This window comes from Amphiura filiformis, chromosome 11 (assembly GCF_039555335.1).
Source record: "Amphiura filiformis chromosome 11, Afil_fr2py, whole genome shotgun sequence".
NCBI lineage: Eukaryota > Metazoa > Echinodermata > Ophiuroidea > Amphilepidida > Amphiuridae > Amphiura > Amphiura filiformis.
The window spans coordinates 37,657,208-37,669,859 of NC_092638.1; the positions used below are offsets into that span (position 1 = coordinate 37,657,208).

A 12,652-nucleotide genomic window follows, 5' to 3' on the forward strand; every position below is an offset into this window, starting at 1 on the left:
CCACATGCTGCCAGGTTTCCTCCAGAACTTCCTCAGTTTCATCACGAAGCTCACACATCACAACTTGTCAGTGCTGTTTCCTCCAGCAAAGACTTCTGGAAATTCTGTTTCATCTTTCAAGACTCTAAATGATAAGAACTTACAGAATAAAGAAAATATGTGCAATTAATGCATTTTTTCACAACTTCGTTTATCAGCTTTCATGTCCATCCACTGGTGTACAACATTTGGTGTACAGTATTTACATACTTTTACTGAATGTCTGCATTTGGAATGTCTCCATTTGAGGGTCTGGTAGCTACATGTAGCTCAGTGGTACTATACAGGTGTTGACTCATGATCACAAGTTTTGTGGTTCTAACCCCAGCTGGGCCATTGTGTTATGCTCTTGTGCAAGGCCTTTTACCTCAATTGCCTCTCTCCACCCAGGTGTGTTCAAAGTACAGGCATTATAGTGATTATAAGGTTACCAGTTCCAACCCCAGCTGGCGCATCATGTTATGCTCTTATGCTAGGCCTTTTGCCTCTATTACCTCTCTCCACCCAGGTGTGTTCATTGTACCTGCATATCATGATTCTTTCTAGGATAGTGGTATTTATCTTCATTTTGAGGTTGCATTCGAGTTTACCATAATATTGTAGCCAATAGTCATGTCCATCTCTGCCTATCACTGTTTTACAGTCACAAGTAATAGCCTCAAGAGTTAATCCACCGCTAGGACAAACAACAATAACTCCAAAAAACAGCTGGGGGAAGAAGGACTTTATACACCTATTAATCTTTACAACTTAAAAAGAGATTAGAGTAATTAGCAAAGAATACAATGGCACAGGACTTGCCCTAGATAGATTTGTTGTATTTAAGTTTTAGTGCAGTGACATTGATACTGGTAAAACACAGTGGCTAGAAAGCCAACCAGCTTTCCAGGATCTGTGGTAATACCAATGGCTAGAATACATTGGTATAGACCTATATACTAGTAGAACTTCTTGGAGTGCCAGGGCCAGGAATAGCTGAAAACTGAAGAATAAGATATCAAAGACATCAGGTCCAAAAGGACTTTAGCAAGTATAGAGGTTACCGGTTCCAACCCCACCTCAGAGTTACAAGGGAGTAGCGCTGAGAGGCTGCACCCCTTGGTGCTCTGCAAACCAACATCAATTTTGCTGGCACCAAGCACTTTTACCAAATAAAACTGCTACCATTCTACTTGGCTAACATCAGGGAGTTTTATGATTCATCTTATTGAGTCTTTGGATGGACTATGCTTCAAAGTTCATGATTCTTGTTTTGGATTTTGTGTTCTGTATGCTCAGCTTTACCACCATTGCTAGCCATGCATGTGTTGATTTACATTGAGATTTGGACTGCCATATTCTTGTGGTCAACAATATTATTACCATCTAATCACATATTGATTGATCACTTATTGATGGAATCACCAACTCAAGTACCGATTAACTCTAGAGATCATCTCCTTGCAATCAATGATATTGGAAAATATAATGTTTCCAAGGATGTTTTTGACACTATTTGCTCCTTGGGAATTTCAAGATCAATGGAACCGGCTACCGAAACATATCAGAAATGCAAACTCTCTTCTCATTTTCAAAAGACTCTTGAAATGCCATTTGTTTAATGTTGTCTATGGACTGTAATTTTATTTGGTTTAAGTGTTTATCAGCGCCTTAGTACAATTGTTTGGTTTTAGGCGCTATATAAATTTCAGTTGTATTGTATTGTATTGTATCATGTTATGCTCTTGTATCAAGGCATTTTACCTCAATTGCCTCTCTCCACCCAGGGGTGATCATTGTACCAGTATATATAGTGATCATGAGGTTACCAGTTCCAAGCCCAGCTGGGCCATCATGTGTAAGGCATTTTACCTCAATTGTCTCTCTCCACCCAGGTGTGTTCAGTGTACCGGCTTGTTGCTGAGAAAGTAAAACAGACTCGCATTTCAGGAGATGTGGCAAACCGCACAGCACATTTATACAGTAGCATCAGTTGGCCCAACACTTTGAAAGAGAGATGGGACTCTGGCCCGTGAACATAGGCATGAACCTTTACCTTATCAGTATTAACCAATTGGGAACTTCCACTTGAAATTCATACACCCTCTATGGAAGACATTTTCTTAATCTTCCAGAAAGGGAGTGTGAATTTCAAATGGGGTTACCTGTATGGACGACTCTGTCTTCATACTATAAGCAAGACAATACCGTAAAGATTTGCCTAATGTTGCACATGGCCTCCCTTGTAAGCAAGCGTCAGTTTGAAGCTTGAACCTACCCTCCTCAAGCCTTCGACGCTACATCGGTGTAGATTCAACGCCAAAGCCGTGCCGGTAGTGCCCTACATGTTTCTCATTGCCAGTTTAACACTTGTGTCAAAGTAATCAATAATCCTATTGTTACTAAGAGTATAATAAGCTTACATTTATGTCTGTACAATTGTTATTGTACAGCTCTATTCTTTGTTTGATTTTATGAGACCATGTGTGGATTATAAAGCATTGTATTTTATGAAGTATCTATTGGGTATTAACAATGAGGGGACATTCCTGAACCACGGTGACTTGATGACGTTTTAAAGCAGGCGCCCCTTCATGACTATATGATATCTGTTCCCAGCAGCAAGCAAAATGAGACACATGATGTAACACGATAACCCACACTTTGGCGTCGAATAGACGCCGATGTAGTGTCGAAGGCTTGAGGAGGGTAGGTAGGAGCCAATATGCGCCATTAGGCAAATCTGTACGGTATATCATACACTGTTAAACTCAGGGCAATTTTTACCAAACCTTGGGCAAATTATGAACACCTCAATGGTTACGTAAAATATTTTTTGCTATTTCTAAATTCTGATGAAATGTTTTTTACTTCAGTCAAGTTGATCATAGTTGGCCCAAGGTTGGATAAAAAATACCCAGCGTTTTTAACAGTGTAATACGCACCATGATAAGTAGCCTGACAACTTCTGTTTTGCCGCCTAACGCAGCTTCATGGAGTGCAGTGCCATTGGAAGTCTCTCTGTTGATATCAATGCCAACATCTAGTAAAAGTCTGTGGTAAAAATAAATCAAGAAAGAAAGAAGAAAAAAAAATTAGAAAACCAAATGAAAATAATGCCGGTTTTGACCTGAAATACACATCATACGCGCCAAAGTTGAAACTAGACTTACTCAGTTCGTAATTAAGGTGGCCCACAACAAAGGCTTGTAAATAACAGAGGTTTGTCAATATAGAGAATATGCAAATGAAGTCATTAATATTCATAAATGACACGACACAAACATAACACAAGAGGTGATCATACACTTGTATCCTACCAAGATCGAAGTTCATTGGTGATTCAAAGTGGAGAAATTGAATTTTAGGTAAAATGTGCAAATAAAGTAATTAATATGCAAATAACATGACAACAAATTATTGTTATTTGTTCTCTTTGTAATTTTAACATAAGTTTCTTCAAAAGACTAAATCATTTATACAGCAGACTTGAGCTACAGATAGTGCACACCCAAATAGAAATTTCCTGTTACCTTCCAGGTAAGGAACCTTTTGTACAGTAGTCTTTGCCAAAGACTACTCACATCGAGGGGGATGAACGGCAATGCCGATTGAGGGGGATGACCGGCGTCAGCCGTGTCACCATGAGTGGAGCACCAAAGTGCAACAGAGCGGCTTCATCGTAACATTGAGCCACAAAGTGGCAACTTTGGTTTCTGTGAGTGTGTGGTACCCAGTAGTTTCTCTCCCTAGGTCCCGGATATGTATGTACATTGTCGGTAGCACAGACTATTTGTTCAGTGAGTGAAGAGGGCAACATTTAATAACAGTTACATCTTCTCTGAACCATCTCACAGTGCAAACAATGCAAGTCTGCCCTCTAGTGTCTGTGACAAACAGTCAAGTACAGTGTTCGAATTAAGGACAACCAGATTACAATTTCTGGTTGTCCGTCTAAGTTGTTGGTTGTCCGTAAGCCTACAAAGGTGACTTTTGGCTACAGATTTATGGTTGTCCGGCGGACAACGGAATCAGTATTTTTGGTTGTCCGGCGACTTTTTTAGTTGTCCCGGGCGACCGGACAACCAAAATTTCGAAGGCTGGTCAAGTATCAAATTTAGGCAAAGTTCCATTTCACAATAATTTGTCTATTATTCTTTATCGCTTTCCCCTGAATGTCCCTCAATAATTTAATTTGAACCTACATCTGTATCCTTACCCCAAGAGTAAATTTCCTGGGGTAAATTTCAAATCACAGCTTGTTTGTAAACCTATAAACCTTCTTTTGGACATGAACCAGATTCATCTACTACTACTGGGCTATTCCAGTTGAAATCCACACTCCCCAAGTGGAAGATTTTGGAAATACCTTCAACAGAGGGAGTGTAGGTTTCAAATAGAATAGACAATTGGGTAACTTCCATTTGAAATACTCACTCCAGTTGTGGAAGATATAGGTAAAGCCATAATACAGGGGAGTAAAGGTTTCAAAATGATTAACTCTGACCAATTACATTTGAAAAACATACTCCCCTGTACAAGGTATTTCCAAAATCTTCCACAGGGGTAGTGTGGATTTCAGCTGGAATAGCCCATTATGTCAGTCACATTATTTGCAATCCAATACAGTATTTGATTAACCTTTCTACAGCCTGAAGTGAATTTCTAGAAATGAAAAGCATCTAAACTGACAAATATAGAACTTGATAAACCAAATATGACACAGATGACGTTACAAAGGTACATCTTGTTCGTGATTTTTCAAAATGATCATTTTGAAATGCCCACCCCACATTAACCAAAACACACATGCAAAAGAACCCAAACACAAACCCACACCCAAACACACCCACATACAGAGATGCCAGTCAGTGTTGTCCAAAAATCCTGAAATGGCAAAACTTTGCCTATAGATTTGTACAGGGTCATCCAAGTAAAATATCCTAAAATCAGGAAATTTCCTGAAGACTGGCAACACGGCACATACTTGTAACCACCAGCAGCAACAGCATCAATCCTTCTTGAAAAGTGAGGGGGAACATTTGGCCTAAATTGTCAAAAACTGGCTGAAAAGAACAAAATAGCTATTTTTCGAAAAGAGTGCGTTTGTTTTCACCTACAAATGTCGACTTTGAGTCCACACTTAATGTAGTGAAAAACCACACATAGCGAACCGTGGACATCCACGGTCGTAAGACAGCGGCAGATGGTACTATACAGCATAACTTTGCATATGGCGTAGGGTCCTCTATCGTAGGTGTAATACCAGGTCCACGGTTAGCGGTGAAATATCACAGAAGTCTACATTTGGATTATGATATGTCTGTGTATGTGGGTCCACAGTTTCACTGTTAACAACCACACACACAATACGGGTACAAGGTTGTCAGTGGGGATGTGTAGGGGTGGGTGACGGAGAGAAAGATTCATTCACATGTTCCACCTCCTCCCCATGATTGAAGACCAACAACAAAAGCTAACAAACATGGACACACTGTGAGTTTTTGTTGCCTTACTGTGGACATACTCACTTGAGTTTTATTTCCTATATCGTGAAGAACTTTGTGAACTTTTTGTAAGTTTTTACCATCGGATGTGGTCTCACCCTACACCCCAGGTCTGACGAACATGTTTCTAAACTATTTGCCATCTATTGACAATGTCCATGGCAGTTCTTGTGAGCAATATTCTCATGTAATGTGTCGTAATGTGTCCTCGAGTGACACTGTTTACAAAAGTACACATACATTTCCAGGAATCCATGACCCCCTTCCCTTTGAGTGCCCCATCATTGATATTGTGACATTTAGTAGCCTCTAACTGTCCACCTGTGTGTTATTTACACACATGTAGTATCATATTGACTTCATCAAGATATTCACTTCAGTTTCAGAATCAGCCGCTTGACGTATCCAATGACTTCTTCATATATTTGAAAATTTTTGCGAAATAAAAATTAAATTTTAGGTACATCTCTCTTTACATAACTGAATGGAGGGGGTGGAGCCCAGCCCCAAATGGCCAATTTTCATCAGGGGGTAGGTAGAATTAGGCCCTAGATCTACTTACATCCCTGACCTGACAGCCGCAATACCTCTACAAACCATGCTGGCAATGTCTTCAGGCCTATACTAGGCATCTATGGAGAAAGCCCATGCACCCCTCCTCTTCAGCAGAAGCATTTATTTATTCTCCCACCCCTCGACCCCTCCCCTCCTCAGCAGAAGCATTTTTCCCTCATCTCACTAAATTGCAAAATTTTAAGTTACCCCATTGGTTATAGACATTTAAACTTACAGGAAAGCCATGCATACAATCTAAAGTCATCTCTGGAACTACTGATGCACACATTTAATCAGGAGTAGCACCTCCCACATAATAACTACTCTGGATTTGGAGCATCACATATCAATGAAAGTTCACTGTACTGTACTGTAAAAATAGAAATTAAGCAATTTTTGTGCTACATTTATTTTTGTGGTTTTTTGTTTTTGTTTTTTGTTTGCATTTGAAGCAGCTACTATGAAAAATAGAATAAAAACATGCAGTGGCGAAGTGCGGGTTATCATGATTGGGGGCACCGGGTCTGATGGGGAGGGAGGGGGGCACAAGCCGTTTTTTAGCAATTTTCCTATGGGATTTTCTCAATTTTGCAATCGACTAAAGGGGCACGTCCCCCCATCCCCGACGCTACACCACTAGAAACATGCAATGTTCTAAATTCCTTTTGTGTATAGGTCAATGTAAGCAAGCTGAGACTTTAAGTGAAACAGTTCTAAATTAGCAAAGGGTTAACTATTAATTGTGCCAAAAATTAATTGCGCCGAAAAATTTACACTTTTACTGTATTCAATATCACTGGCATTCCTCTAGTCATTCATCAATTTACTTGATGTAATAAAATTATCTGGCAATATCTACCTACCAAGCTGACTGGTAAATGTGACAATTACTTTATTACTTTCAAAAGATATGTCCAATTATATTGAAACTGTCACAAAATCAGTATTGTTTCATAAAAGAAAGATTCTCATGTATCAAACTTGAAACAAACAAACAGAAGAAGGGGAATCGGTAAAAAGTTGCTGCTAACTTTCCTCGTGTACACATCAGCATACCTTTCTTTATACATCATTATAACCCTAACACCTATAAAACTTAGAAGGAAAACCAGTGTGCATGAATACATCCCACATGATGCCATGATGCAATCACCCCAAATCATATGCACACGGAATCGCTGGATGGGGCCAGCGAATCGCTGGATGGGTCGCCTGAGCAAAATCTGGTAAAGTTTATAATGTGAACAAAAGCAAAGGCCAATCTATTATTATATTTCTTCACCGACTACTGATGAGAAGTGACAAGCATGTAATAATATGACATCAATCCAAACTAGGGAGAGGAAATCATACTCATAGATACTTCCAATGAAGGCCAACCAATGCAGGCAAAATAGTTCAATTATTTCCTACCATTGTAAAGATGGTATAAATGCATGTACATGTAGGTCTTATAAACGAGTGTTCATTGTGTTGATTGTTTATGTTCACATGCATCTAGTTACATATGTGATGCGATCAAGCAAAATCAGTTGGAACTCGGAAATATTGATTTTGAGATATAGCCGAACAAAGGAAATATTTCCCTTTGTTTCCTACTGTTTTGGAAACGCTCTGATTGCTCATATCTTTGGAACTAGTTGTTCAATTTCAATGGAACTTACTGCAAAATACAGCTTTGTAAATGCTTCTAACTATTCTATAAGAAATTGAAAATTTAGTATTTCCGAGTTCCGACTGATTTTGCTTGATCGCATCACATATTATTATGACTTCCACATAAACCCCTGTTTTTGGACCGCACAGCTCCGAAAGACACCAAAACAGAGCACTGAAAAACCCTTAATTTTTTTAAGCTCCAAAAGACCCTAAAGCAGAGAGCTGAAAGACCCTTAATTTTTGGACAAAATGTACAAAATTTACAAACCACGAAAGACTCTGATCGCGAAAAGCGAAAGACGGTGACCGCTAGTACTAATAAATCATCAGTTCTGGCTGTTTAATCATACATGGAAACCTAATTGTTCTCTTTCATAGATTAAGAAGATGTTTCTAAGAGTATCTCCCATTTATCAAACTTGATCTGATGGCTCAAATTTATTGCTTTGAATACATGCTTGTGCCACTGCAATGGGTCTCCTTTAACCATAGATGATCAAAAATTTGATAATCTATCCTTTAACTAATACCGTGCGTTACCTAATGGCGCTTTTGGATTCTTAGAAATGTGAGAGCGCCATCCTTGTAAAATCTCAACAGCATTAAGGATACGTGTATGTTAAATTGAGCAACCTGGACATAATGCCTCAGAGTATCGTGACATGACCCAATACTTTAGGTCACTAGGTTAGTTGCTAGAGCAGCAAATGTTTTGGGGTTTCTTCAGGTATTCTTTCTCAAAGTGCCATTGGACTTAATTTGTAAATCGATTAATACATTATACCTAACTTATTTTGGTAAATCTTTTTATAACATTGTAATTTCTTCATATTTTTTTTTAATATGCTTCAGTTCAAAATTACACCCTTCTATTGTCTGACCCGTTAGCTCAGTCGGTAGAGGGTGCGCCTTGAATGGTGAATGATACTTTTTCATATCTTGATTTCTGCTCCCACTTTTATGTGAAGAAATGTTTTTGGATTTTGTCCCCATTTTACGAACGAGTATTGTGAATTTTTAAAATTTAATTTTAATTTTCTTATTTTTTTTAAAGATAAATAGGCACTGCGAACAAACGGCAACAAAAACCGTCGACAAAATTTGCTCCACCTGCTACCTAGCAATGCGTGATATATTCCACTACATTTAAAGGAAGTCTCTGGCAATCAAAACATTATTCCTTATACAGGGTGTCCCAGAATGATTTGTACCGTGTTTGCAAAAATAACTAAAAATAGAAGACGGGCAGTGTATCTATTTTTGATACCTGTATTATAATGTTGGACGTGTCTCCTACTTATTCTGTTAATTTCAGCACGCTACCTTTATTTGTTTTGGCGTGGCATGGAATAATGTAAAATCGATGAAAAACCTGCTTTTCATTTTCAGCGCAAACGACTCGCATACCCTTGAAAAATGGCACAACACACTTGATCAACTCATGATGTCAATCAAACAACTTTCATTCTTTAACTGATTCGTAACGTCATAAATAATAGATGGATATCGGATATTTAGTGGAAATATGAACGGGGCATAACTAAAATAACTTTTCCAAATAACTTTGTGCTGAACGGTTAGTAATTTTACAGATTTTCAAAATAGGTTGCATTGTCAAAACTTAGAATTCACCATTTTTACGCAATCTTCTATAACTTCTACTAAAAACGTCCAATCTTTAAAATCTAAAAAATATGAGAAAGCTAAATATATGTAGAACTTAAAATGCAAAACAATATGACCAATAAACATGCCCTTTATACCTAAAAAATTCCATCTTTTCCGGTATAGATCAATCTGGGACACCCTGTATGTTAGAAAAATAATTATCAAGCACGAATCACATGGTTTTATTTAAAACAAACTCATAGTGACCATAAAAACGAATAAAAACATCAGTTTCTCAACACGCGATATTCAAAATTCCCGGCGCCGAGTGCAATGGCGTCCCAGTAATACAATGAAGGCTGACGACAATTGAACACAAATAACCATTACGTCATAGCTCTTAGACTAGTTCGGAGCGGGTATGTTGAATATCGCGTGTTGAGAGCCGATTGTTTTATTCGTTTTATGGTCAATATGAGTTTGTTTTAAATAAAACAATAGGATTCGTGCTTGATAATTATTTTTCTAACATATAAGGCATAATGTTATGATTGCCGGAGTCCCCCTTTAACAGTTAAATGATCTTTGAAAAATAGAACGGCCTCAATATTTCAAATTGTGTAACTACATTACTTTATTCATTTATGCATTATAAATGATCAGCTATTTTTTTCTTTTCTTAAAAGGATCGAACCCAAGTAGATCAGACCACGGTAGTTACGTAACTCCGTGATGGTATCGGAACCAAGCACTGTTTGTATGGCGATCATTACGATCACGCTGTTTTGGTATGCCTTTTTTGTGTACTGATTCTTTCGATCGTGGTTTATTACTTAAGCGCGTGATCCCGTTGACATAGTAACATTACGTAACTTCGATACCGGGCTTCGATACTGAATAGTTGTTGAGTGCACAAAATATGGAAAGCCATTGAGGTATTGTGTGCCTTCCAAAGCGCCTTATTGTGTTGTGGAATCCTAGCCAGTATTCAATGATAGCCTTGCGTTTATCGATTGGCTCCAAACAAAGGATTTGAACCGGTTTACAGGGATAGCCCCCATAGTGCAGTCCATTCAATCAAATGTTGTCATCAACCTATTTGATCGTAGTGCATTTTGTTATGTGTGTGAGACGAACTGTCGCGGTAGATGCAATCATGCTTTTGTTGAATGCATTTGAGTAGTATTTACGGGATGATACGTCATATGCACAGCCTCTATTCAGTTGGTCGTTGTATGATTTTGTTCGTTCACTCATTCAAATTTTATTTATATCATTTGAAGACTGAGCCTATTATGATACATTCTCCGTGGAACAGTTTCAAACAAATATAGCTAGGGATTATTGGGGCAGAGGTTATCTTTTGAATCCTCTTAGAGGGCTATCATTTTTTTTGAAAGGGGGGTCCCAAATTTGAAAGTCTGCGTCAATAAAATTGCGCACCCCCTATATTTCGGCAACAAAAATTTTATGATCACAAACCCCAAAATGGTATTGAAATCAGTTTTTTTGAATAAAATAACACACTTTCTATGGTCATCGTGTGACTCCCTACATTTTGGTCATAAAACATTTTATGACCCCATCCTATTATTCTTTCCAAGACTTTATGACCCCCATAGGCCTATATTTGGGACCTCCCCCCTTCGAATAAAATGATATACCTCTTATGACCACTGATGCATAGGCAAGGACACTCACGCTAATTGAAAGACTTGTCATACGCGACAGTTCGTCTCACACACATAACAAATGCCTATACAATCAAATAGGTTCATTACAACATTTGATTGAATGGATTGAGTTACTCTAAAATGAAACGATAAAAACAAAGAATCATGAAAAAAAGACAATACAAGATAAAATAATAAAATTATATAAACAATGTTAAAGATAAAATCAAGAAAATAGAAAATAAAATTTCCTCAAATCAGAAAAAAACCATTGACAGACATCTGTCAGAAATTACTGCATGAGATTCGAACCATCTTCTCCACAAGTTATCTTTATCCTCGTACTATAGTCTAATGCTTTGCTCGCTGGGCCACAACGTATCAGGTGAATGATTACCGCATTATCATGAACAAGTTTGTTCGATCTTGTTCATAATTGTATGTGTCGATAGGTTTCACCCTTTAACTACACGCACCCTTAATGCTCAGTGATAATAGTCGGCTTTTACAGGGATGGCGCTCTCTCATTTCCATGAACTCCAGAGCGCCATTAGGCGAACGTTTACGGTATCTGTGATTCATGCCAAACAGAGAAAATTCACTAATTTTAAAGTAAAGTCTCTTTAAATTAATTAATTCAGGAACCCCACCTCCCCTGTTAAAACAGAGCAAAGCATAAAATTATGACTACTGGTACAATGTAGGCTTATTATGTTTATTAGTAAATGTCAAACAGGGAAAAAAAACCTCACTTTTATTTCTCTATTACTGTCCTAGTAGGGGGTAGGAAAGTGAGGAGCAATCATACCCTCAGGGGCCAAAACCTGTAATTGGAATAAATGAGGGGTATAATTCTATTTCCATGTGGCATGACCTAATAAGGACAACATCATCTGACAGCACTCACAGCAATGTTACACTGCCCCCATCTGAAAGAGATGTCAAATTACTGGGATTTTAACCAGGGATATTAGATAATCATGGGATGGGTTACAGTATTTTCTAAAATTGAAATATAGACCCTATAGTGTTCATGGTTGAAATATTGCAGAGTATACTCAGGAGAACCCTTAGAGGTTCTCAAAATGGTTCCGAATCCATTGAAAATGGCCCCAAAAATGTAATACGGAGCCGTTTTCGGTTCTTTAGAGAACTTTTAAGGGTTCTCCAAAATTAAAGAACCTTTTTAGAGGTTCAAGAGGGAGGGTTCTCCTGAGAGGACAAAAAAGGTTCTACCTAGAACCTATATTTCCTAGATTGTAAAAACAAAGCCCACACTTCTTTGAGGGTTCATTACATTTAATATGATTAATTCAAAGCACTAACATTGATATTAAGGGATTCAATCATGTTTCACTGTTGTTCATCACTATAATGATGCATCCATGCTGTATGTCCTTCCCCAAGTAAACTACACAGCACACACCTCCCTTCTGGCAGTACTGAAATGTGTGTGTATGGTAATACCGCCCTCTACCTGTCAGGGACATTGGCCTGGGGAATTGAAAGATGGATGAGGGGTTAAGGGGTTACAACAGCACTGGGGATTTCTATGCTATCACAATGGCTGCCCAGCAGCCAAGTTGAAAAGAAAATGCCATTCAAATCGCATAAATAAATATGGGTTGATAC

General features: G+C 38.2%; 1 protein-coding gene across 1 annotated transcript in view; it reads right to left on the bottom strand.

Moving 5' to 3' along the window:
• Nucleotides 1–12,652, bottom strand: part of LOC140163662 (uncharacterized) — a 384,359-nt gene that overhangs the window by 199,768 nt on the left and 171,939 nt on the right. Inside the window, 1 exon segment of the mRNA XM_072186977.1 lies at nucleotides 2,964–3,072. Coding sequence (XP_072043078.1) covers nucleotides 2,964–3,072 — 109 coding nt within the window.